The 26,837-nt window shown below is 38.0% G+C and overlaps 1 protein-coding gene across 7 annotated transcripts in view; it reads left to right on the plus strand.

The window, feature by feature from the left end:
- Positions 1-26,837, plus strand: part of HERC2 (HECT and RLD domain containing E3 ubiquitin protein ligase 2) — a 270,577-nt gene that overhangs the window by 116,207 nt on the left and 127,533 nt on the right. For 6 of the 7 annotated variants that reach the window (XM_046653926.1, XM_046653932.1, XM_046653929.1 and 3 more), the window contains 14 exons: positions 900-1,055; positions 1,751-1,936; positions 13,993-14,163; positions 14,535-14,638; positions 15,949-16,099; positions 18,224-18,438; positions 18,723-18,855; positions 18,955-19,082; positions 19,175-19,370; positions 21,156-21,289; positions 21,846-22,019; positions 22,098-22,234; positions 22,353-22,504; positions 23,179-23,370. In XM_046653926.1, the coding sequence (XP_046509882.1) occupies positions 900-1,055; positions 1,751-1,936; positions 13,993-14,163; positions 14,535-14,638; positions 15,949-16,099; positions 18,224-18,438; positions 18,723-18,855; positions 18,955-19,082; positions 19,175-19,370; positions 21,156-21,289; positions 21,846-22,019; positions 22,098-22,234; positions 22,353-22,504; positions 23,179-23,370 (2,229 nt within the window). The remainder of the gene's footprint in view (positions 1-899; positions 1,056-1,750; positions 1,937-13,992; positions 14,164-14,534; positions 14,639-15,948; positions 16,100-18,223; positions 18,439-18,722; positions 18,856-18,954; positions 19,083-19,174; positions 19,371-21,155; positions 21,290-21,845; positions 22,020-22,097; positions 22,235-22,352; positions 22,505-23,178; positions 23,371-26,837) is intronic. The other variant, XM_046653931.1, reaches the window with a different exon arrangement.

The following is a 26,837-nucleotide window of genomic DNA, read 5'->3' on the forward strand; positions in this document are numbered from 1 at the left end:
GATGATATGTGAGTGCTCAGCTCTGTACACGTTGTGGAGTAGAGCACTTTCCACAAGCTCTAAAGGTAGCCCCTGGCTCTCCATAAGGTAACTCTCTCTGTCATGGTTGGAAAGGTCTGCTGCTTTTGTTAATACAGTCCTGTGCTGCATAACAACATTTTGGTCAATGACAGACCATGTATATGATGGTGGTCCTATAAGATTAGTAACATACAGTCTATTTGTGTAGTAGGCTATACCATCTAGGTGTGTGTAAGTACACTGTATGGGGTTTGCACAACAATGAAATCGCCTAATGATGCATTTTTCAGAATGTATCCCTGTCACTAAGCAACACATGACTGATTTTTATAGCTAGTATATTCTAAAATAGCTTAGTTGCTTCCTGAAACGAGTTAGGCACTTGTGGATGATGGAAAATTTTGGATTGAAATAGGTGAACTATAAAGTCTGAAAGAGTTGATCATCTCACAGACATAAAGTTGCAAGGACTGGAAAGCTATTAAGAGTCTAGGAAGAAAAGTTAAAGATTTTATGAGATTGAAAAATGCCTACCTTTGTTCATTGCGAATAATTTATAAGCATTAAGACTTGGACTTAGAAAACATTTGTGTATTGGATATAAGGTTTAAAACTCTGTAGGTTATGACTTTAGTATTTATACACCCAAAGTTTCTAGGTACTGTGTAGTGCAGTGTATAAAAATCAGTGTAACTAAATTCACTGTTGCTCAAATTATGTGATATAAAGAGTCAAGGAGTAAGGGTTAATAGCTTCTGTTTGAGAAAATTGTTATAGGTAAAAGGTGTATAAATGACAGTGGAATAGTGGAGCAATTCAGTTTATTCACAAAGTAAATTTTAGTAGTGAAAATGAAATTTTCTGAATCTTTCTTCAAGGTCCTGAGCTAATGGGTGTGGGCTCCTTGCTAAAGAAGTACACAGCCCTTTTGTGCACACACATTGGAGATATACTACCTGTGGCATCCAGCATTGCTTCCACCAGCTGGCGGCACTTTGCAGAGGTGGCCTGCATTGTGGAAGGGGACTTCACTGGTACTTTTCTTGTTTCCTTCCTGTGGACGTGTATTTATTTCTGGAGATTAATGAGAGTTAAAATTTATCATTTCCTGATAAACCTGCATGCCTGTACCTCATCCGTTTTCTAGTCCTATTGCCTTTCTTCTTTTGTTTGTTTTAGTTAGTGGTATTCTGTTGTTAAGCAACCTGGTACAGGAATCCTATCACTGTAAATATAATTAGTGATTTAGAGTTATACCACCATTATCAACACTTCAATAATGAGGTCATTGGTAATTGTCTAATATTTTAGCAGCATAGAAATTAATTGCCCCTTTTAGGACTTTAATAAATTCCAACATTGCTTAAAATATTTTCAAATCAATTCTGTGACAGTACAGCATTATTATTGAGTGCTTTTTTCTGATAGTAAACGTAGTTGTAAACACTTAGTTTTCTGAATAAAAGACTCTAGTTAGTACTTCTATCTTGAAACAGTGTTTTTGGAAAGTATTCTTGTAACTCAGAAAGTTCTGTTTGATACCTCTATTTACCTCTTTTGAAATGAAAGATAAAATAATCCTGTAGAAGTATGCTAAGGACTAGCATTCCTTATTTTGCGATTTATCATAATTTAAACATAGAGCAAGCATATAAAGTGGTTTTATAGTATAGACCCTTTATATTTAAATTTTAATGCTTTTTTTCACCCTCCTTCTTTTTAAATGTAGGTGTTCTCCTTCCAGAACTAGTAGTTTCTATAGTGCTTCTGCTCAGTAAAAATGCTGGTCTGATGCAGGAGGCTGGAGCTGTCCCTCTGCTGGGTGGCCTGTTAGAACATCTGGATCGATTCAACCACCTCGCACCGGGAAAGGAAAGGGACGACTATGAAGAGTTAGCCTGGCCCGGCATCATGGGTATGGCATCTTAACTTAGAGGACTTTCACTGAGGAAAGTTATGTCCTAGTCTAACGTTATGTTGCCTTTTTATTTGAAAGAATACTTGATAAAGGAATACCAATTATTTGTCATTTTCACTGGTGGTAGTTTAAGTGGAAAATGAAGATAATCCAAATCAGAAGACATTTGGGTTATATTTAAGGAACATTATTCTGTTAATAATGGTTGTAGTATCCTGAAATGGATTATTTTAGAAAGTTTTGGAAGACACTTTCTTGGGAGGTATCTCCAGAAGTAGCTGTTGAGGTGGTTAGATACGGTCCAGGTTTGGAGGTAGACATCAATATGGGATGCCTTTCTAAATGCGTCGACATTATCTGATGTTAATGAGTTATGGAATTCTTGTAGTCAGCTGAGCACTTGCCTATTGGTACTGTCTGTAGTGCTTGCCAAATTGGAATGAAACTTGTCTTCTCAAAGTTTTTAGCTTGGACATTTTTGAATCTGAGTCTAAGTAACCATACTCTATGGTTCTGACTTCTCGGACTCATAGAATTAATTAAAGTTGTGGTTTAACTTTCATTTTATAGGAAAGCTCAAACAAGGTGAGCATTTTTTCCTCCCGTTGTAGACTGTCATCTTTATAACACAGGAGCTTAAAACAGGAAGTAACAGTTGTCCTGGGGAAAATAACCTTAGGATATTGAGCATAGTTTTTTATTTTTTAATATAGCTAATATTTTCATTCAGCTGCTTTTATGAACTTAAATGGTCATGTGGTGTTTTTGTCTGTATTCCACATATGGTTGAGGGTATTTAATTTGATCAGCAATTTGAACTTACTCATTTTGAAACCTTTTTTTATTGTGAAGTATAATACATACATAAAAGTACGGAAAGCAGCTTTGTGATTGATCACAGAGAAAACCATTCAGCATCCATCTAGGTTAAGCAATGGAACGTTTGCAGGCTCCTTCCAAACACTGCCTCTTGTCTCCCTGAAAGATTCCCCTCTCCAGGCTTGTGTGGTCACTGCTTTCCTGCTTCTCTTGATCATTTTGTCAGATAGGCATGTGCTCCTTAACAACTTAGTTGTTGAAACATTTTTATGTCTGTTTCTCCATGGTGTGTAGGTTATGCGTTAGTACAGAGTGCCAGGTTTCCATGGTGATTGTGCTGATTTTCGTCTCTGTAGAATGTGGGAATTCTCACTGCTGGTACGGATACCAGGAGGTCACCTGTCATTCTGTTCCATAGGCATTTTGTCCATAGGGTCACTGTGCCAGCATCTTTGGGTGAAAGGACTGTTGTTCATCTCTTTCCTGGAGTAGCACCTCTGTCTAAATCAAATGACTCTCTGCCTGTGTCTGTTTCTGAGCTTATTGCTTACCCCCTTGACTTTTTGGACTTCTAGCACCTCTAGTGTGCTGTTGAATAGAAATGGTCATAACAGGCATCCTTATCTTGTTCCTAAGAGCAGAGGAAAAGCTTCCCAGTTTCCACACATGAAGTATGATGTTTTTTGTAGAGTTTTCTTTGTTGATACATTTAAATATTAAGGAAGTTTCCTTCTATTTCTGTCTGCTTTGCTCCCAGGTTTTGTGAATGGATATTAAATTTCATCAAATACTTTTTTCTGCATTTCTTGATGATCCATCCGTACAGTTTTTCTTTTATTTTTCTGTTGTGTGAAATTCTGAGTTTTCAAATGTTAATCAAACTTCCATTTCTGGAATAAAACTACGTTGGTCATATTATAATATTGGTCATATTAATATATATTGCTGGTCTTTTTTTTTTTTTTAACAGTTTTGCATCTGTGTTTGTGAGATTGGCCTGTAACTTTCTTTTCTTGTAATTTCCTATAAGTTACTGATAACCACTGCTCCTCCGCTAACAAAGAAGCTGCAATTCAGGAAGATGGCAGCTTCCTGTGTAACCCCTGTTAATTTCTATTTATAATCTGTCAACTGAGAGTGTTGGCTAGTCAGGAGAAACTAGCTGATGGAGCTGATAGTGTGAAAACAGACATTCAACGTTTTGGTTCCCAGGTGACGCTAGTCTCTTCGAATGAGTTGGAGAATGTTCTCTCCTCTTCTGTTTTTGAAAGAGTGTGTATAAGAATAGTAGAATTTGCCAGATAATAATTTTGTCCATAGTTTTCTTTGTGAGCAATATTTTTGGAGGGCGAGGTAGAGTGGGGGCCCAATTTTAATTTTTTTAATTGTGATAAAATAAACGTAATGTAAAATTTACCATTTTAACCATTTTTATGTTTACAATTCTATGACATTAAGTACATTCACATTATTGTGCAACCATCACCACCATCCGTCTCCAGAACCTTTTCATCTCCCCTCAAGTGGAACTCTGGCCCGTTAAACCCTAACTCCTCGTTCTCCCCTCTCCCAGCCCCTGGCAACCACCGTTCTACTTTCTGTTTCAATGAATTTGACTACTCTAGGTATGCCACAAAAGTAGAATCATACAGGGGCTGGCCCTGTGGCCGAGTGGTGAAGTTCGCGCGCTCCGCTGCAGGCGGCCCAGTGTTTCGTTGGTTCGAATCTTGGGCGCGGACATGGCACTGCTCATCAGACCACGCTGAGGCAGCGTCCCACATGCCACAACTAGAAGGACCCACAACGAAATATACAACTATGTACCGGGGGGCTTTGGGGAGAAAAAGGAGAAAAATAAAATCTTTAAAAAAAAAAAAAGTAGAATCATACAGTATTTGTCCTTTGGTAAGTGGCTTATTTCACTTAGCATGTTTTCAAGATTTATCATGTAGCATGTGTCAGAATTTCCTTGCCTTTTTTTTAAGATTGACACCTGAGTTAACATCTGTTGCCAATCTTGTTTTTGTTTCCTTCTTCTCCCCAAAGCCCTCCAGTACATACTTGTATATTCTAGTTATGAGTGCCTCTGGTTGTGCTATGTGGGACACCACCTCAGCATAGCCTGACAAGTGGTGCCATGTCCACGCCCAGGATCCGAACTGGCGAAATCCCAGGCTGCTGAAGTGGAGTGCGCAAACTTAACCACTTGGCCACGGGACTGGCCCCTCGTTCCTTTTTAACGCTGAATAATGTTCCATTTTATGTACATCACACTTTGTTTATTGATTCATCTGTCGATGGATACTGGGATTGTTTCTACCTTTTGGCTGTTGTGACTAATGGTGCTATGAACATGTGTGTGCAAATATCTGTTTGAGTCCTTGCTTTCACTTCTTTTGAGTATATAGCTAAAGGTGGACTTTTTGAATCATATGGTAATTTTATGTCTAACTTTGAGGAACCACCATCCTGTTTTCTACAGCAGCTACACCATTTTTTGTTCCCATAGGGAATGCAGGAAGAGGGGTTCTAATTTCTCCAATCCTTGCCAACACTTGTCTTTTTGATAATAGCCCTGCTAATGGGATGAAGTTTTACATTGTAGTTTTGATTTGATTTTCCCTAATGATTAGTGATGTTGTGCATCTTTTCGTGTGTTTACTGGCCATTTGCATATCTTTGAAGAAATGTCTATTCAAGTTCATTTCCCGTCTTTTTTCTTTTTTTCTTTTTTATTGAGTTCATAATAGTTTACGTCATTGTGAGATTTCAGTTTAACATTATTTCTTGACTGTCACCACGTAAGTGCTCCCCTTCACCCTCTGTGCCCACTCCCCACCCCTTCTTCTGTTAACCACTGAGCTGTTTTCTTTGTCCGTGGGTTTGTTCATATTCCACATACGAGTGAAATCATCTGATGTTTGTCTTTCTCAGTCTGGCTTATTTCACTTAGCATAATTCCCTCCACGTCCTTCCATGTTGTTGCAAATGGGATGAATTTGTCTTTTTTTTAATGACCGAGTAGTATTCCACTGTATATATATATGTCGCATCTTCTTTATCCAGTCTTCAGTACATGGGCACTTGGACTATCTCCATGTCTTGGCTATTGTGAATAGTGCTGCAATGAACATAGGGGTGCATATGATACTTTGGATTGTTGATTTCACATTGTTAGGGTACATACCCAGTAGTGGGATAGCTGGGTTGTATGGTAGTTCTATTTTTAGTTTTTTGAGGAATCTCCGTACTGTTTTCCATAGTCACTGCACCAGTTTGCATTCACACCAGCAGGGTATGAGGTTTCTCCACACCCTCTCCAGCATTTGTTATTTTTAGTCTTAGTGATTATAGCCATTTCAACAGGTGTAAGGTGGTATCTTAATATAGTTTTTCCTTTTTTTTTTCCTTTTCCTCCCTAAAGCCCCCGGTACATAGTTGTATATTTTTAGTTGTGGGTCCTTCTAGTTGTGGCATGTAGGATGCCACCTCAGCATGGCTTGATGAGTGGTGCCATGTTTGCAACCAGGATTCAAACTGGCGAAACCCTGGGCCACTGAAGCAGACAGCGCAAACTTAACCACTTGGCCATGGGGCTGGCCGCTTCATATGGTTGTGATTGGCATTTCCTTCATGATTAGTGATGTTGAACATCTTTTGGTTTGTTTATTGGCCATCTATATATCTTCTCTGGAAAAATGTTCATATCCTCTGCCCATTTTTTGATCCGGCTGTTTGTTTTCTTGTTCAGTTGTGTGAGTTCCTTAAATATTATGGAGATTAACCCCTTGTCGGATATATGATTTGCAGATATTTTCTCTGAATTGGTGGGCTGTCTCTTTGGTTTGATCCTAGTTTCTTTTGCCTTGCCGAAGACCTTTAGTCTGATGAAGTTCCACTTGTTTATTTTTTCTTTTGTTTCCCTTGTCTGAGAAGACATGGTATTTGAAAAGATCCTTTTAAGTTTGATGTCAAAGACTGTACTACCTATATTATCTTCCAGGAGTTTTATGGTTTCAGGACGTATCTTCAAGTCTGTGATCCATTCTGAGTTTATTTTTGTGTATGGCATGAGTAATGGTCTCCCTTTGTTCTTTTGCATGTGACTGTTGAGTTTTCCCAACACCATTGATTGAAGAGACTGTCTTTTCTCCACTGGATGTTCTTGGCCCCTTTGTTGAACATTTGCCTTCTGTAGATGTGCGGTTTTGTTTCTGGGCTTTCAGTTCTGTTCCATTGATCTTTGTGCCTGTTTTTGTACCAGCAGCATGCCATTTTGATCATTATAGCTTTGTAGTACATTTTGAAGTCAGGGATTGTGATGCCTCCAGCTTTGTTCTTTTTTCTCAGGATTGCCTTAGCAAGTCAGGGTCTTTGGTTGCTCTATATGAATTTTAGGATTCTTAGTTCTATTTCCATGAAGAATGTCACTGGGATTCTGATTGGGCTTGCATTGAATGTGTAGATTGCTTTGGGTAGTATGGACATTTTAACTATGTTTATTTTTCCAGTCCATGTACATGGAATCTCTTTCCAGCTCTTTATGTCATTATCAATGTCTTTCAATAATGTCTTATAGTTTTCATTGTATAGGTCCTTCACCTCCTAAGTTAAATTTATTCCTAGGTACTTTATTCTTTTAGTTGCGATTGTAAATGGAATTATATTCTTGAGTTCTCTTTCTGTAAGTTCGTTATTGGAGTATAGAAAAGCAACTGATTTTTGTAAGTTGGTTTTGTACCCTGCAACTTTACTGTATTTCTGTTAGTTTTCCAATGGATTCTTTAGGGTTGTCTATATATAAGATCATGTCATCTGCAAACAGCAAGAGTTTCACTTCTTCACTCCCTATTTGGAGTCCTTTATTCCTTTCTCTCTTGCCTAATTGCTCTGGCCAAAACCTTGAGTACTATGTTGAACAAGAGTGGTGATAGCAGGCATCTTTGTCTTGTTCCTGTTCTCAGGGGGATGTTGTTCAGTTTTTGCCACTGAGTATGATATTGGCTGTGGGTTTGTCATACATGGCCTTTATTATGTTGAGATAATTTCCTTCTACCCCCATTTTGTTAAGAGTTCTTTATCATAAATGGCAGTTGGATGTTGTCGGATGCTTTCTCTGCATCTATTGAGATCATCATAAGGTTTCTATTCCTCAATTTGTTGATGTGGTGAATCATGTTGATTGATTTACGGATGTTGGACCATTCCTGTGTCCATGTTATAAATCCCACTTGATCATGATGTATGATCCTTTTGATGTACTGCTGAGTTCGGCTTGCCAAAATTTTGTTGAGGATTTTTCCATCTATGTTCAACAGCGATATTGGCTGTAGTTTTCCTTTTTTGTGTTGTACTTGTCAGGCTTTGGTATCAGAGTGATGTTGGCCTCATAGAATGTGTTAGGAAGTGTTTCATCTTCCCTAATTTTTTGGAATAGCTTGAGAAGGATCGGTATTAAATCCTCTCTAAAAGTTTGGTAGAATTCCCCAGAGGAGCCATCTGGTCCTGGGGTTTTATTCTTTGGGATGCTTTTGATGGCTGTTTCAATCTCTTTCCTTGTGATTCTTGATTCAGCTTTGGGAGGTTGTAAGAGTCTAAGAATTTATACATTTCTTCTAGATTATCCATTTTGTTGACATATAGTTTTTTGTAGTCCTCTCTTATAATATGTTGTACTTCTGTGGAGTCTGTTATTATTTCTCCTCTCTCATTTATGATTTATTTTCTCTGAGCTTTCTCTCTTTTTTTCTTTGTAAGTCTGGCTAGGGCTTTGTCGATTTTATTTATCTTCTCAAAGAACCAATTCTTTGTTTAATTGATCCTTTCTACTGTCTTTTTTGTTTTAATAGCCTTTATTTCTGCTTTGATTTTTATGTCTCTCCTTTGCTGACTTTGGGCTGTGTCTGCTCTTCTTTTTCTAATTCAGTCAGGTGTAATTTGAGATTGCTTATTTGGAATTTTTCTTGTTTGTTAAGGTGAGCCTTATTCAATTCAGTGAATTTCCCTCTTAATGAAATGAATTTCTCTTTTAATACGGCTTTTACTGCATCCCCTATGTGTTGGTATGGTATGTTATCATTTTCATTTGTCTCCAGATATTTTTTGATTTCTCCTTTAAGTTTTTCAATGATCCATTGCTTGTGCAGTAGCATGTTGCTTAATCTTCACATCTTTGCCCTTTTCTCAGCTTTTTTCTTGTAAGTCATTTCTGGCTTTATAGCATTGTGATTGGAAAAGATACTTGTTATTCTTTCACTTTTCTTACATGTTTTGAGGCTTCCCTTGTTTCCCAGTGTATGGTCTATCCTTGAGAATGTTCCGTGTACACTTGAGAAGAATGTGTATTCTGCTGTTTTTAGATGGAGTGTTCTATATATGTCTATTAAGTCCAACTGGTTTAGCTTTTTGTTTAATTCCACTGTTTCCTTGTTGGTTTTCTGTCTGGATGATCTATACATTGATGTGAGTGGAGTATTGAGGTCCCCTCTATTATTCTGTTATCATTGATATCTTCTTTTAGGTTTGTTATAGATGCTTTATGAACTTTGGTCTTCCTGTGTTGGGTACATAGATATTTATACGTGTTATTTCTTCTTGATGGCATGTCGCTTTGATCATTATATACTGCCCCTCTTTGTCTCTCTTTACCTGGCTTATCTTGAAGTCTACTTTATCTGATATAAGTATTGCGACACCTGCGTTTTTTGTTTGCTGTTAGCTTGGAGTATTGTCTTTCATCCCTTCACTCTAGCCTGTGTTTGTCATTGGAGATGAGATGTCTTTCCTGGAGGCAGCATATTGTTGTCTCTTGTTCTTTAATCCATCTTGCCACTCTGTGTCTTTTTATTCTAAAATTCAATCCACTTACATTTGTGGTGATTATTGATGTTTGAGGGCTTAATACTGTCATTTTATCTCTCGTTTTCCAGTTTTCCTGTATTTCCTTTCTTTCTCGTCCTGTAGGTTTTGGTCTACCCATTGAATTATATAGTTTTTATGATGCGTTTCTTTGTTTCTCCTTATTTCTTATTTGTGTCTCTATTCTGCTGTTTTGTTTAGTGAATACCATGAGGTTTTTATTCAGAATCTCATGTATAAGAGTCCATTTTCTGATGGCCTCTTATTTCCTTAGTCTAAACCGATTCAGTCCCTTTCCTCCTCTCCTCTTAAGTTGTTTTTCTCATATCTTATTCCATCTTGTGTTGTGAGTTTGTTGTTAAAATAACAGAATTATCTTTGTTTTTTGTGTTTTCCTTCCCTTTAGCTTAATGCTATAGCTGAGTATTTCCTATCCTATTCTGATTCTGTGTACCTATTCATCTCCTTACTCTTGTGTTTTGTGATCTCTTTCTCCCCCTTTTTTTCCCCCAGTATGAGGACCCTTTTTAGGATTTCTTGTAGGGGGCGTCTTGTGGCTACGAAGTTCCTTAGCTTTTGTTTGTCTGGGAAGGTTTTTATTTCTCCCTCATACATGAAGGATATTTTTTCTGGATATAGTATCCTTGGCTGAAGGTTTTTCTCTTTTAAGTATTTGAATATGTTGTTCCATTCTCTCCTAGCTTGTAAGGTTTCTGCAGAGAAATCTGTGGAAAGCCTGATAGGGGTTCCTTTGTAGGTTATTTTCTTCTGCCTTGCTGCTCTTAGTATTCTGTCATTTATTTTCCCCCGTTTTACCACTATATGCCTTGCAGTAGGTCTTTTTGCGTTGACAAATGTAGGAGATCTGAAAGCTTCTTCCACATAGATTTCCCTCCCTTTCCCTAGGTTTGGGAAGTCTTCTGCTATTATTTCTTTGAACATGCTTTCTGCTCCATTCTCCATCTCTTCTCCTTCTGGATTACCTATAATTCTTATTTTGGATTTCCTCAGTGAGTTGGATATTTCTTGGAGGCTTTCTTCATTTCTTTTTAGTCCTAGTTCTCTCTCCTCCTCTGTCTGAAGCATTTCAACATGTACATCTACAATTATGCTGATACGCTACTCTATGATGTCCACTCAAACATTGAAGGAATTGATAGTTTTATCTCTTCCATGTGTCTTTCATCTCGAATATTTCTGATTCATTCTTCTTTATAGTTTCAATCTCTTTTGTGAAGTAGCTCCTGAACTTGTTCAGTTGTTTCTCTACATTCTCTTTTACCTTGTTGAGTTTTCTATGATAGCTATTTTGAATTCATTGTCATTTAGATTACATATTTCTCTGTCCTCAGGACTGAATTCTGGATGTTTGTCATTCTCTCTGGTCTGGAGATTTGAGGTAGTGTCTGATATTACTAGAGGTAGGTTTGGTCTTATGCATTCTATTATTTGGTTGCAGTTACTGCCTATCGCCACTGGGTGGGAGTTGAGAGCCGTGTATTCTGAGCCCTTTGACTTCAGCTGAGTTCACAGGCAGTGGAACTGGTGTTGTGCGGGTGGTGGGAGGGGTGCTATCTCCTGTGCTCTCAGGATTTTCTTGCTCTGCTCTTGGTATTTGGTCACCTGGGGTGTTGGCTTGATGCGCTCACTCCCCGTAAAAGCTTTCGCCCCGTTAGAGGGCTTCCCTCTAGGCTGCAAGGGCCCTAGGGAGTCCTTGTTTCTGCCAATGACCATCCTCTCCTCTGTTCCTTCCCTCACAGTGCCTCCAGTGTCACGGATCACAGTCTTTAGGAGAGGGAACGAAGTTCTCTCTTACCCCAATTCCAGCTTCTCTGAGGAGGGCTCCAGCCTCTCTGCCCTCCGTCGTATGGCTGCATGTTTCTCTGATGTTTTTGTGTTGTGTTAGCATGTCCTCTCTTGGAGTATGGATGCCCCTTTTTGTTGTATGTTGGAGGGGAGAGAGTCCCAGGCAAGTTCACTTTGCCATGATGCTGACATCTGAGAGCATTTCCTATTTTTGAGTCAGGTTTTTTGTTGTTATTGTTGACTTGTAGGAGTTTGTTATATATTCTGGATACATATGATTTGCAGATATTTTCTCCAATTTTGTGGGTTGCCTTTTCATTTTGTTGATGGTGTCCTTTGATGTTTAATTTTAATGAAATCCAACTTATCTATTTTTTCCATTGTTCACTGTGCTTTTGGTGTTTTGTCCAAGAAATCATTGCCAAATCCCATGTCATGAAGCTTTCCTCCTAAGGTTTTTCCCAAGAATTTCATATTTGATAGTTTAACTCTTACTTTTACATCTTTGGTCTATTTTGAGTTAGTTTTTATGTGGTGTAACATAAGGTCCAATTTGATTTGTTTGCAGTTGGATATTCAGTTTTCCCATCACCGTTTGTTGAAAAGGCTGTCCTTTCCCCATTGAATGGTCTTGGCACTCTTGTTGAAAATCATTTGACCACATATGTGAGAAGTTATTTCTGGGCTCTCTTTCCTATTCCATTGATCTAAATGTCTATGTTTATGCTGGTACCACAGTGTTCTTCATTATTTCTTCTTTCTTAAGATTTAATCTGATATTTTTCTAACTTTTTTGAGAAATGATGCTTATTAGCACACTGCTGTTTTTGTAATCTGCTTATTATTAAAGTTTTCTAACAATAGATATTAGTATAATGGATCTAGGTTAACAAGTATTCACATTCCCCAGCCCCTCCTACACTTTTCTTATTCACTGATTGAATTATTTTAAAGCATATCTCTGTTTTTAAAACATTTTAATAGGTTTTACCTATTAATGGTAACTTTTCTTTTGGTAATAAAACCACAGTATCATTATCCTGTCTAAGATTAACCGTGATTCCTTAATCTCCGTGCAGTCCATGTTCAATTTTCCTGCATTATCTGAAAAAGCTTTTTTATTGGTGTTTTTTCTTTTTTTTTTTTGATGAAGATTAGCCCTGAGCTAACATCTGCTGCCAATCCTCCTCTTTTTGCTGAGGAAGACTGGCCCTGAGCTAACATCCATGCACATCTTTCTGTACTTTTTTTTATATTGTGATGCCAACTACAGCATGGCTTGCCAAGTGATGCCCTGCTCGCACCCCTGATCTGAACTGGCAAACCCCTGGCCGCTGAAGCGGAATATGCAAACTTAACCGCTGTACCACTGGGCCTCCCCCTGTTGGTGGTTGTTTTGAATCAGGAGCTGAAGAAGTTCTGCACGTTGCAGTTGGTTGATACATGCTTTCTACCCTCTTTCCCCCAACAGCTTATCTCTCGGCCATCCTCTCCCTCTCTTTGGTCATACTGTTTATTTTTCAAAGAAGCAGGACATCTGTTCTGGAGAATTTCATATTTGCTGAATTTGGCTGATTGCATCGCCTCTTCTACTCTAACATCTTGTATAAGTTACATTTTTTCTTTCTGATTTCATGTATATGCTTGATGAGATTCGGGTTCAGTTTTGGTGGCTCAGTGTGTCCGAGGTTATCCAGTGTACTTCCTGTTTCATCAGCTTAGGCCTGTGATGCTGGGTGGCCCTACCTACAGTTCTCTTCAGATGGACCAGGGACTTTATATGTATAGTCTATCCTGTATAAAATCCCCCAGCAACCTTGCTGTCAGCTGTTTGGTGGCACAAGGTACAGTTTGCACAGGAGGGACACGATCCTAGCTTGATTCCTCCCACTCCCCTTTTACTGTTTTTTGTAATATTAAGTTGGTGTCCTGCTGCTTCCAAAGATGATCAGTGATGTTTTCTATTTTTTTTTAGTGCCACTATGAACTCATAGAATTTTATTTATTTGATGTTTATTAACTTATGTACTTTTTAGGTTTTTTCCCCTAATATATACGTTTAAAGGTATAAATGCCTTCAACCATACATTGAGCTCTATGACACAAGTGTTGAACTGTGGTATTTTCATTATTGTTCATTTTAACGTATTTTTTAATTTCCATAGTCATTTTTTCTGGGGATTTGGGGTGGCATAAATATATTTCATAATTTTCAAATATGTAGAGCATCCTTATTTTATTTTTGTTACCTGTTTCTAATTTAACTTCTTTGCAGTCAGCATGTGTGCTCTGTAACTTCATTTCTTTGAAATTTTTGAGATTTGGTCTGTTGCCTGGTATATGCTCATATTTGCTATTCATGATGCTCATATGGTATTGTATGTGTTTTTGTTTTTTAAATCACTCCACATCCTTGCTGAATTTTTGTTTGTGGTGACAGTTATAGAAAGAGATATTTTAATCTGCCTTTGTGATTGTGGATTTGTCTGTTTCCCCTTGTAGTCCTTTCACACAATTTGTTCTGATCATTTTATCTATTGATTCATTGATTTTGGTTTCTGTATATACAGAGTCATTTTTTACAGGTCAGAACTGTAGAAATAATGAGGAGGTGACACTTATACGCAAAGCTGACTTGGAGAACCACAATAAAGATGGAGGCTTCTGGACCGTTATTGATGGGAAAGTGTATGATATAAAGGACTTCCAGACACAGTCACTAACAAGAAATAGTATTCTTGGTAAGACCTCACTTTTTAGTTCATGGTTAAAAGTTGTAGCATGGATCATTTTAAGCGGAGCATTTGGCTTTTAAATAATAATTTAGTACTGCTACAGCCCCTACACATGTTGATCTGTCTTTGACTTTGATGTCTGTCCTATCAATGATTTCAGGCACCTTTCAAGAATTTCTCATCATTATGCATTTTTTTGTTCAACGCTTGTTGGAACTGATTCCTAGTTCTGACTCGGCCCAGGCAGCCGTGGGAGAGAGTGAGATCATTATACTTTGGAGTTGACGTGCCTCATCTATTTCCTACTTGCCATTTCTACCATGGATGTCTAGGTGGATTGTATTAAAGTCATGTTGCTTTTGTCCTTTTTGTTTCAGCTCAGTTTGTAGGGGAAGACCCAGTGGTAGCTTTGGAAGCTGCTTTGCAGTTTGAAGACACTCGGGAGTCGATGCATGCCTTCTGTGTTGGCCAGTATCTGGAGGTGAGGCTGTGCAGTGAGTGCATGGTGGGTGTCATTGGAGACCTTCTCTGTGTATCTGTGATGGGTGGTTTTCACCCTGAAATACTGACAGCTGGGCCTTTTGGGCTAGGGGGTGGTCATTAAGTGATAAACTTGAGGATCCTTTAGAGGTTTTTTCATAAATGAATTTATATTTATTCACCTTAAGATTTATGATGTGATGTTCTTGAAAAACTAGTTTAAAAATCGTTCATTTTTTAAAAAATATATAGTCACTGTTCTACAAAAATAAAGTTGATCCTGTGATATTTACAGTTGTTTTGTTAGCTTATGTAGAAATTTGGAGTGGGTTACCATCTTGAAATATATATTGTTTTGGAAAACTCTCTAGTAGCATAATTCTTTAGAATAAAAATATGTCTTTTCTATATATTCATGAACATTGGAGTTAATTATGTATTGGGATTGGCTTTCAGGTATGGATCCAGAGGTAATAAAATTTATCAAATGCCATAGGGTAGGGCTTAAAGCATTTTATGAAGGAAAATTAACTTTGCTTGTAAGGCGCCCAATATGAATGGCAGAAGTTTAAGATTGTTTTCATTTGAACTCTTTGTTTTGTAACTGGGTTTGCTCTTTGTTTGGATAAATTTATTTCCTCCATATGTATGGTCACAGTTCACTAACAGCAATATTTGTCATGTTGTATTTCTGTTTCTCTTTGAGTTCTTTATACGTGTAACAATTCAGTATATTTTCTGAAGTATATACGATCAGTCTCGAAACTTCTGTTTGATTCCCTAAGGAATTTTCCAGCTAATTCTTGTTTCTGTGCTTTGGTTTTTCCACCAGTACAGCTGTGCACTTACTGTTTACTTTGTAGAGTCTATGTGGTTTATGTCTTCTGTTATTTTGGCAGCAGCAGAAGCTCACTATTGCAGGGTGTAAGAGCAGGGTGCCCAGAGCATCTGCTTCTCTTCATAATGGCAGTATGTCTTGTTTAAGGATATAAGCTGGGGCCGGCCCAGTGGTGCAGTGGTTAAGTACGCACATTCCGCTTCTCAGTGGCCTGGGGTTCACCAGTTTGGATCCCAGGTGTAGACATGGCACCGCTTGGCAAAAGCCATGCTGTGGTAGGCATCCAACGTATAAAGTAGAGGAAGATGGGCACAGATGTTAGCCCAGCAAAAAGAGGAAGAAAAGATTAGCTCAGGGCTAATCTTCCTCAAAAAAAAAAAGTAAAAAAAGGATATAAGCTGTTGCTCTTCTTGGTTTTATGTTTTTAATTAACCCTGTTTTCTCAGACTGATGATAACATTTCTCTTTCCCAGCCTGACCAAGAAGTTGTTACCATACCTGATCTCGGAAGTCTGTCTTCACCTCTGATAGACACAGAGAGGAATCTGGGCCTGCTTCTCGGATTACATGCTTCCTATTTAGCTGTGAGCACACCGCTGTCTCCGGTTGAGGTTGAATGCGCCAGTAAGGAAAGTTTTGTTTTCTGCCAACGGATTAGCAGGTTATTTTAGCTGAGCTATCAGTGCCGTTAAGAGTAGGAGAGGAAGAATCACAATGGTAGTTAATGAGGAAAAATAAGAATAGTGAGACTAAACCAGTGAATTAGAAAGAGCTGTGAGTGGCTTTCATTTGCTCTCATGATTTGTGGCAGCAGAGGCAGCTAATAAGTGTGTAAGAAGGTCCTGTGCATAGTTTCACTGTCACATCCTCTGCCACAGGGGTCAATTCGGCTTTTGTCTCCCTGTGTGTTCAGAAATCCACATGATGTGGATTGGCTGTTCCTGTTGGGAATAGTGTTCTGTTTGAGGATTGTGTTTTTACTAGACTCAAATTGAACACATTTTTGGATGGCCACCTCTGTAATCACCTGAAGTAATAAAATTTCTCCATATCCCATAAGATAAGTTTAAATTTTCCTTCGTATATTTGTACATTTCTCCATCCATCTGTCTGCTGACTATCCAATAAGCATCTCTTGAGTAGTTACTTGTGTTAGTTACCATGCTAGGCACTCAGAGTACAATAGGTATGGAATTAGATACACCTCTGCCTTCAGATGCTTTCTGCATGACAACGAGCCAGACATTATAGGCAGCTCAGGAAACACTGTGGTAGAGGACAAAACGGAGACATTTGAAAGTGTTTCTGCGGGGAAGAAAGGCTTCATAGAGGTGGAACAATCCTGAAATTGGAGTCCCAGCAAACTGGATGTGTGAGCCTTCTGGGCAGAAACACCAGTGTGTGAGGGGCATCATTGAGAAAAGCAGGGGCTTTGAGCTGCTTGTGTATGTGGAGTGTCAGGGGAGAAGGCTAGTCGGCAAGAATGGCCGTGGGTGCCTGCCATGGTCAGCCTGCCTTCTGGAGCAGACCCTTGGTGTGAGTACGGAGTGCTTTGCTGCCTGCAGAGCCTGTAAGTGGATGGACTCATCCCTCTTCTTAAAGACTTGTAGTACTCTGGGGAAGGTAGACTTGTTCTAAGTTGGCAAGGAGGGTAGGAACTACAGTGTCCGGTTAAAGGGGAGTAGAAGGTGCTGTGGGCCCTGGTGGGTGGGGGCCATATCCACTCTAGGGGAGCAAAAGCCACCATCGGAACAGTGCCTTTGAAGATAAGGAGGAGTTATACATGGAGAGAGCCAGGAAGGGTTATGGTGAGATTTGTGTTTTAGAAGAATTAAAATGGCACTTTGGAGAATGCTCCTTTTCAGTAATTGAGATTTGTTTGCTTGGGTTTTGGAGGAATATTTTGATAACAAAAGTTATTGAGAAAAATCTGTAGTGATGTACAAACTGAACTTTTGGTGAATTTCACTCTAGTTTTCATAGTATTTAAAATGAGCATCTCTGTTTGCACTGATGTATGGCATGCTCTCATGGGGGCTGCCTGTGCTTCACGTATGTCTCCTTTACAGTCCACTGGATCTCTGGTCTCCACGGATCTGTCCCTTACTAAAGATCCTGTGTTGTATGTTTAGTAGTCTCTCATTCTTATTACTCAAGTAATGCTATAGATAGATGTGGCCTGCCCTGAGCATGTCTTTCTTCATAGAACCTTTCACATGTGCTGTTCTCCTACCTGAATGCTCAGTGTCTTCATCTTTATCCAGGTCTCACCTCCGTTGTTGCTTCCACAGCTGATCCTTTATTGACCTTGCGCATAGTGGAGGTCTTGCTGCCGCAGTCTTATACTGCCTGTAGCATGCAGTGATCCCAACTGAAATTGAGTCATTCTTGTATAAGTGGTACCTTGATATTGCTCTCCCTGTTAGAATGCAAAGCCCCAGTCTTCACACGGTATCTGGAACTAGACAGCTCCATGCCTGAGCAGGTAGCCGGTAAATGCTGGACTGGAACTCTGAGCTCTGGTACTGTGCTTAAAATGTGATGAATAATCAGCAAGTGTTACCTGTTTTCACATAAGTATAGGAATTATAAGCCAGTCTATGTAAATATATTAGATGTGACTCTTTCATTTGATTGATGCTAAATTTCACATCCTAAATCAAGTATTCAGTTTTTTATCTTTTTTTCCAGTATTTATTTCTGAACAGTGCATTTAAGTTTCTTAATGTCTGCATATACGCTTTCTAGAGTGGCTTCAGTCGTCCATCTTCTCTGGAGGCCTGCAGACCAGCCAGATCCACTACAGCTACAATGAGGAGAAAGACGAGGACCACTGTAGCTCTCCTGGGGGCACTCCTGTCAGCAAGTCCCGACTCTGCTCCCACAGACGGGCCCTGGGTGACCATTCCCAGGCATTCCTGCAAGCCGTCGCTGACAACAACATCCAGGATCACAATGTGAAGGTGAATGAGGCCTTCCCCCACTGCTGCCTCAGTGTCCTTCTGTTTACCTTAGGACTTTGACATGTGAACACCTTCATGCTCTTTGATTAGCTTAGCACAGACTTTGTTTACATATTATTTGGACGGCTGATTTTGAGGTGCAAGGCTAGTTCAGTTCAATATGCCAGCAAGATTTTAGAAGCATTGCTGATTACAGGTGTGTCAGAAGCTGTGGCATGTAGTTTAGGATTCATTATGACTTGCTAGGGTGGCTCTGAAGTTACATCCAGCTGTTTCTGTTGCAGGACTTTCTATGTCAAATAGAAAGGTACTGTAGGCAGTGCCACTTGACCACACCAATCACCTTTCCTCCTGAGCATCCTGTGGAAGAGGTTGGCCGCTTGCTCTTATGTTGCCTCCTAAAACATGAAGATTTAGGTATGAAGCTTGATATTTTAGCTATACTATCGATCTTTCTACTGGCATGCGATACACATTCATTCTTACCCTGCCCTTTCTTTTAATTGTCTCTTACAGGTCATGTGGTATTATCTTTAGTTCATGCAGGTACACTTGGTATTGAGCAAGTAAAGCACAGAACATTGCCTAAATCAGTGGTGGATGTTTGTAGAGTTGTCTACCAAGCAAAATGCTCACTCATTAAAGTAAATAGATTTTGATTCTCTTTATTTTGTGCTTTGCAGACAGTTGGTAAAATATTTGTTGTTAAGTCGTCTTTTCATACTTGACTTTGTAGACACATCAAGAACAGGGCCGTTCTTACAAGGAAGTCTGTGCTCCAGTCATCGAACGTTTGAGATTCCTCTTTAATGAGTTGAGACCCGCAGTTTGTAATGACCTCTCTATAATGTCCAAGTTTAAAATGTTAAGTTCTGTGCCCCGTTGGAGGAGGATAGCTCAGAAGATAATTCGAGAACGAAGGAAAAAGAGAGGTAAGAATGTCAAAGGTAGAAATATGCTGTCAAAGCGCATGCCTTCCCTTGGTATCGTTGAGTCTGTGATTTGGGTGAAGCTGTTCACTACTGCTCATTACACCTGGCATTTCTACAACTGCCATCGTATTTGTTATGTGTATTTATGAAAATATACAAATTCTGCTTATTTTTCCAAGATATTAGACAATGATGCACCTTTGGGATTGAGTGTGTTATGATTTGGTAACTGGTAAATTGATGCTGAAAAACGTAAATACTGTAAATTTTATTAAATTGATGGGGAAAAGGAAGTGTTTTTTTTATCACGTGTCCTAGTAATGATATATTTGGGAATTGGGAATGTTTAATCTTTTAATTAATCTTGTCATTTTTATAAAAAGATGTTCTAAGGTTTTTCCTTGGAAATACTGAGTATTCTGATACATGGAGAAGTGCTTTAAAAGGGAACTAGATGAGTTACTAATATTTTCAGGAAGCAACTGTGTAGGGATATGGAAAAGCTTTTTTGCATTGAATAATGAAAATTTGAGTTAAAATACATAAAATACTTTAGAATTTGGTCACTCGTGATTATAAACATGTCTACAGAAATTTTTGATTATATTCTTATGAATTAAACTGATTTATTCACAGACCAGCTTACTAAACAATATTAGTTACTGAGTTTTTGATGGACATTCTGAACAATAATGTCATGAAACACTAACATTTTAGAAGACATCCTGAGTTGATTGTTCCTGAATAAACCGTTAAACCACAACAACTTGTCTGAATTCTAGAGATGCTCTGGATTAGGAGATCACTGCAAAAACACTTCTGAGAGCCCTTTAATTCAGGTAGCCAGTAGAGTTGTAGCAGGAGACAGCCATCTCAGCTTGATGGAGAATGATCCCTTCACCACCCTGCCATCACCTTCATGGATTCTGAGCCCACATTGGCACCTCTTAAAGTTGCTTGTTGTGGGTTTATATATATAATTGTGTGATGTTTGAAGCTATGTGTTTGGTTTCTTTTAAAGAAAACTAAGTAACTTATAAATAATTAATATTATTGGTGCTGTGTTAGGAGTTGCCAAGACCACTCTTAAATGTGATGATTCACTGGTAGGGCTCCATAGGACTCAGAAGAGCTGGTATAGTCATGGTAATGCTTTATTACTGTGAAAGGATACAGATTAAAATTAGCACAAGGAAAGGCGCATAGAGGGAATTTCAAAGGAAACCAGGCCTGGGCTTCTAGTGTCCCCTCCCAGGGGAGTTGCACAGGTTGCTTAGTTCTTTGAGGAGTGATGTGTGACGTGTCATCAGCCGGGGATGCTCACTCGAGCCTTGGTGACTAGGGTTGTTATTAGGGGTCAGTCACATATATGTGCAGGCCTGCATGACTGCCTTCAGTTACTCAAGACTCTAGCCCTCGGAGCAGAAACAGGGATCACCATAAGTCATATTGTCAGCATAAACTATGTGGTCATGCTGGTCACTCCATCTGGCCCTTTAATAAAAAGTTTGGCAACTCCTGGGCTTGCCCTTCTTGAGTGCTTCTCACCATTGTAGCGCTCACTGTCTTTCTGTCTGTGACATGGAGGGCAAAGTGTTATTACTAGATGTCATGTGAGAACAATTATGATAGTTTTTACTTTTTTAGTTTGAGCATTTAATTGATGATCACGTTTCTTTGAATAAAATATTAATGTTACTACCCTCATGCAAACTTAAATATTTCTTAGTTTTAAATTATATTTAAGTAGATGATTTTTATAATGAATGATGTTTTTAAACATAGTTCCTAAGAAGCCAGAATCTACTGACGATGAAGAAAAAATTGGAAACGAACAGAGTGATTTAGAAGAAGCTTGCATTTTGCCTCACAGTCCTATAAATGTGGACAAAAGACCAATTACAATTAAATCGCCCAAGGTGAAGTATTTTCTGTGATTCTGAGACTGGCTGAATAGAAACACAGCACGTAGCAAAGGAATCTATAAGTATTATCTCTTTGACCTTGAGCATCTGTAGGATAGAGAGTGGGTTATTAAAAGTATGAATAACTGTGCCCCCATGATGCTTAATGCACTTGACTTATGATACTGTGATCAGATCCATAGCTGGAGAAGTGTTTCCTTTTATTTTTAGTAGTACATTATATCATTATTCATTTACCATTCATTAATTCATTCATTGAATGTATCCTTCGCTCCACAAACTGTCCTGGTCCCTGAGGCTGTTAATATAGATGATAATTTAGCTTTGTATGCCAAGTTAGCCGGTTCCAAAGTACATAAGATTAGAGATTATGAAATCATTTATAAGCCTTTTTATGACATAGTTATTTTTACCACAAATTAGTTATTAAACTTAAAATATTTTACCAATTTAAACCTATTGGCATTTATTTATATTCGACTAACTGTTTCAGAGCACATGTTAATATCAATGGTGTAAACTAATGGTGAAAATGGTTTTCCTTTGTCAGGATAAATGGCAGCCACTGTTGAGTACAGTTACAGGTGTTCACAAATACAAATGGTTGAAGCAGAATGTTCAGGGTCTTTATCCACAGTCTGCACTCCTCAGTACAATTGCTGAATTTGCCCTTAAAGAAGAGCCAGTGGATGTGGAAAAAATGAGAAAATGCCTACTAAAACAGGTAAAATTTGCTAAGAACATTCTTCTCTTCTTTGGGTAATACACCCAACACTTAACCATATGCATTGATATTTTGCAGTTGGAAAGAGCAGAGGTTCGCCTGGAAGGGATAGATACAATTTTAAAACTGGCAACCAAAAATTTCTTACTTCCATCTGTGCAGTATGCTATGTTCTGTGGATGGCAAAGACTTATTCCTGAGGGAATTGATATAGGGTAAAACTTTATAACATTTTTTTCTTAATTAAGGGAAGTTGTGGCAACAAAGCATTGTTCTATTTAAGTTAAAAGACTGGCAGCATTTTAAGTAAAATTCTTTATCTTTGTTTGAAAGGGAACCCCTTACAGATTGTTTAAAGGATGTTGATTTGATCCCACCTTTTAATCGGATGCTGCTGGAAGTAACTTTTGGCAAGCTGTATGCTTGGGCTGTTCAGAATATTCGAAATGTTTTGATAGATGCAAATGACAAATTTAAAGATCTTGGTGAGTTAAAAAGAAATCTCATGGTTAAAAGGCTGTATTAAAATTGCTGTTGAAGTCATGTCAATGATCACATCAGCATTATTTCATAGTTTGGCTCTTAATTATATGTTGCAGAAACTTGCAAATGCTGATTTTTGTTTTTGGGAAGACTTTAATAACTTTGTGCATTAGAATGATAATCTAAGCTGCTTTAAGCTTTCTGAAATTCTAAAGAAAACTTTCAAAATTTGACAGAAGACGAAATCTTGTAGTATAAAGCTACTATAAAGCTTTTACATTTTAACATTTTCATGTATAGTACTTACACCATATACCCTAAAATGTATATCGTCTCTTAATACTTAATTTCTTGGATAGTTTGAACATCTACAGAGAAGTGCTAGGATTGGTTTTGTGGAAGTGGAGTGAAGTATATGTGTTATATTTGAAATGAAATGAGTAAGCCACCTGGGATGTTTAGAGGGGTGATGTGATAAGTTTTGTAGACAAATGGAGATAGTTGTACGTGGAATGACTGGTAGGATTATTGCAAAGCAATATGGAGCTGCCAGATGTCCACACTCTATGGAAATCAACTGAAAAACGAATGGAATTTTTAAAAAATTGTTAATGCTTTCTGCATCATACATATTCTTGTATCCATACACAAGAAATTATGTGCCAATGCTTTTTAGGTATCCAACCCGTCCCCCTACAAACTATTACCAATGAGAATCCTTCAGGACCAAGCCTGGGGACAACCCCACAAGCTCGCTTTCTCCTGGTGATGCTCAGCATGCTCACCCTGCAGCACGGCGCAAACAACCTGAATCTCCTGCTGAACTCTGGCACGCTTGCCCTTACACAGACAGCACTTCGGCTGATTGGTAGGTCGGCGCTGCCTTAAGTCCTCTGTGAAAATGTCAGGATTTTGCCTTAATATCTCTCTCTGTAAAAAACTTGTTTCTTTAAACTGTGGTAAGATACAAATAACATAAAATTTCCCATTTAACCACTTTAAGTTTATAATTCAGTGGCATTAAACATATCCATGTGCAGGCGTCACCACTATCTAGTTTCATAACTTTTTTGTCACCCCAAGTGCAAACCTTTGCCCATTTACCAGTGACTGCTTGTTTCCCACTTCCGTACCTGTTGGCAGCAACAAATCTGCTTTCTTTCTCTGTGGATTTGCCTATTCTAAATATTTCATATAAATGAAATCATACAATTTTTAACCTTTTGCATTTGGCTTAGTTCATTTAGCGTGTATCATCAGTACATCATTCCTTTTTATGGCTAAAGAATATTTCATTGTATGAATATACTACATCTTAATTTATACATTCATCCATTGATGGACATTTGGCTTGTTTCTGCCTTTTGGCCATTATGATTAGTGCTGCTAGGAACATTTGTGTACAAGTTTTTGTTTGAACACCTGTTTCCAGTTCATTTGTTATATACTTAGGAGTGGAATTGTAGGGTCACATGGTAATTGTTTGTTAAACTTGCTGAGGAGCCACCAAACTTTTCCATAGCACTGTACCATTTTACATTCCCAGCAGCAGTGGACAATGGTTTCAGTTTTTCCACATCCTCTCCAACACTATTTATTTTGGATTCAGGTTACCCTAGTTGGTGTGAAATGGTATCTCACTGTGGGTTGATTTACATTTCACTAATGACAAATGAAATTGAGCCTCTTTAAGCATGCTTATTAGCCATTTGTGTATTTTTCTTGGAGAAATGTCTCTTCAAATCCTTTGTCCGTTTTTAAATTCGGTTGTTTGTCTTTGTGTTGTTGATTTGTAGGAATCCTTTACATATTCTGGATAGTAGACCGTTATCAAGTTACAGGATTTGAAGATATTTTCTCCCACTCTGTGGGTTGCATTTTACTTTACACAAATTTTAAATTTTGATGAAATCCAGTTTATCTATTTTTATTTTGTTGTATTTTTGACATCATTTCCAAGAAATCATTGCCAAATCCAAGGTTATGAGGATTACCCACTATATTTTCTTCTTTAAGTTTTATAGTTTTAGTCCTTATATTTAAGTCTTTGGTCCATTTTTAGGTAATTTTAAAATATGTGTGAGGTAAGGGTTCACTTCATTTCTTTTGGTTATCCAGTTGTCCCAAAACTGTTGAAAAGATTCTTCTTTTCCCAAGGCCTTGGCCACTCTTGTCAAAAATCATTTAACTATAGGTATTTGGGTTTATTTCTAGACCCTCAGTTCTCGTCTATTGATCTGTATGTCTATCATTATACCAATATTGTTTTGAACGCTGTAGCTTTTTAAGTTTTGAAATTGACAAGTGAGTCCTCTAACTTTATTTTCCTTTCTCAAGATTATTTTGGCTATTTTTAGTCCCTTGCATTTCCATGTGAATTTCAGGGCTAACTTTTCCATGTCTACAAAAAATGCCATTGGGATTTTCTAGGGGTTGTAATGAAGCTGTAGATCATGTTGGGGAGTACTACCATTTAACAGTATTAAGTTCTTCATTCTGTGAACATGGGATGGCTTTGTATTTATTTAGGACTTATTTTGTTGAGCAGTATTTTAAAGTTTTATTGTTATTAGGGTAATGCTGGCCTCATCCAATAAGCTAGGAAGTGTTGCCTCCTGTTATATTTTTGGAAGAGTTAGAGAATTGGCGTTAATTCTTTGAATGTTTGGTAGAATTTACCAGTTAAGCCATCTGGTCCTGGGTTTTTCTTTATTGGGAGATTTTTGATTATTGATTCAATCTCTTTACTTGTTGTAAGTCTATTCACATTTATTATTTCTTCTTGAGTCAGTTCAGTTAATTTATGTGTTTCTAAGAGTTTATCCATTTCATCTAAGCTAACTAATTTGTTGGCATACAGTTGTTCATAATACTCTTATAATCCTTTTTATTTCTGTAGAATCAGTAGTAATGTCCCCACTTTTATTTCTGGTACATATGTGACCCTTTACCCCTTTTGCCCTCCCCTCACCTCCTTCCACTCTGGTAACCACTAATCTGTTCTTGTTATCCATGCGTTTATCTTACACGTATAAGCGAAATCATATGGTGTTTGTCTTTCTCTCTCTGGCTTACTTTGCTTAACATCTACCCTTAAGGTCCATCCATGTTGGTACAAATGGGATGATTTTGTCTTTTTATGTGGCTGAGTAGTATTCCATTGTGTACATATACGACATCTTCTTTATCCATTCATCAGTTGATGGGTACTTGGGTTGCTTCCATGTCTTGGCTATTGTGAATAATGCTGCAATGAATATGGGGTGCATAAATTTCTTTGTATTGTTGATTTCAAGTTCTTTGGATAAATACTCAGTAGTGGGATAGCTGGATAATATGGTAGTTCTATTTTTAACTTTTTGAGAAATCTTCATACTATTTTCCATAGTGGCTGCACCAATTTGCATTGCCACCAGCAGTGTATGAGGGCTCCCTTTTCTCCACATCCTTTCCAACATTTGTTCTTTTTTTGTTTTGCTAATTTTAGCCATTCTGGAGGGTGTGAGATAATATCTCATTGTAGTTTCCCTGATGATTAGTGATGTTGAAGATCTTTTCATGTGCCTGTTGGGCATCTGTATATCTTCTTTGGAAAATTTCTGTTCATATTTTCTGCCCATTTTTTCGTCAGATTGTTTTTTTGTTGTTGTTGAGTTGTATGAGTTCTTTATATATTTTGGAGGTTAACTGCTTGTCAGATATGTGATTTGCAGACATTTTCTCCCAGTTGGTGGGTTGTCTTTCTGTTTTGTTCGTGGTTTCCTTTGCCTTTCAGAAGCTCTTTAGTCTGGTGGAGTCCCATTTGCTTATTTTTTCTTTTGTTTCCCTTGCCTGGGCAGATAAGGTATTTGAAAAGATCCTTCTAAGACTGATGTTAAAGAGTCCACTGCCTGTATTTTCTTCTGGAATCTTATGGCTTCATATCTTACCTTCAAGTGTTTAATCCATTTTGAGTTAATTTTTGTATAAGGAGAAAGATAATGGTCTACTTTGATTCTTTTGCATGTGGCTGTCCAGTTTTCCCAACACCATTTATTGAAGAGATTTTCCTTTCTCCCTTATATGTTCTTAGTTCCTTTGTTGAAGATTGGCTGTCCTTAGGTGTGTGGTTTTATTTCTGGACTTTCATTTCTGTTCTATTGATCTGTGTGCCTGTTTTTGTACCAGTACCATGCTATTTTGATCACTATAGTTTTGTAGTATGTTTTGAAGTCAGTGATTGTGATGCCTCCAGCTTTGTTCTTTTTTCTCAGTATTGCTTTAGCTGTTCAGCGTCTTTTGTTGTCCCATGTAAATTTTAGGATTCTTTGTTCCATTTCCATGAAGAATGTCCTT

The sequence above is a fragment of the Equus quagga genome, chromosome 2 (genome assembly GCF_021613505.1).
Source record: "Equus quagga isolate Etosha38 chromosome 2, UCLA_HA_Equagga_1.0, whole genome shotgun sequence".
Taxonomy (NCBI): domain Eukaryota; kingdom Metazoa; phylum Chordata; class Mammalia; order Perissodactyla; family Equidae; genus Equus; species Equus quagga.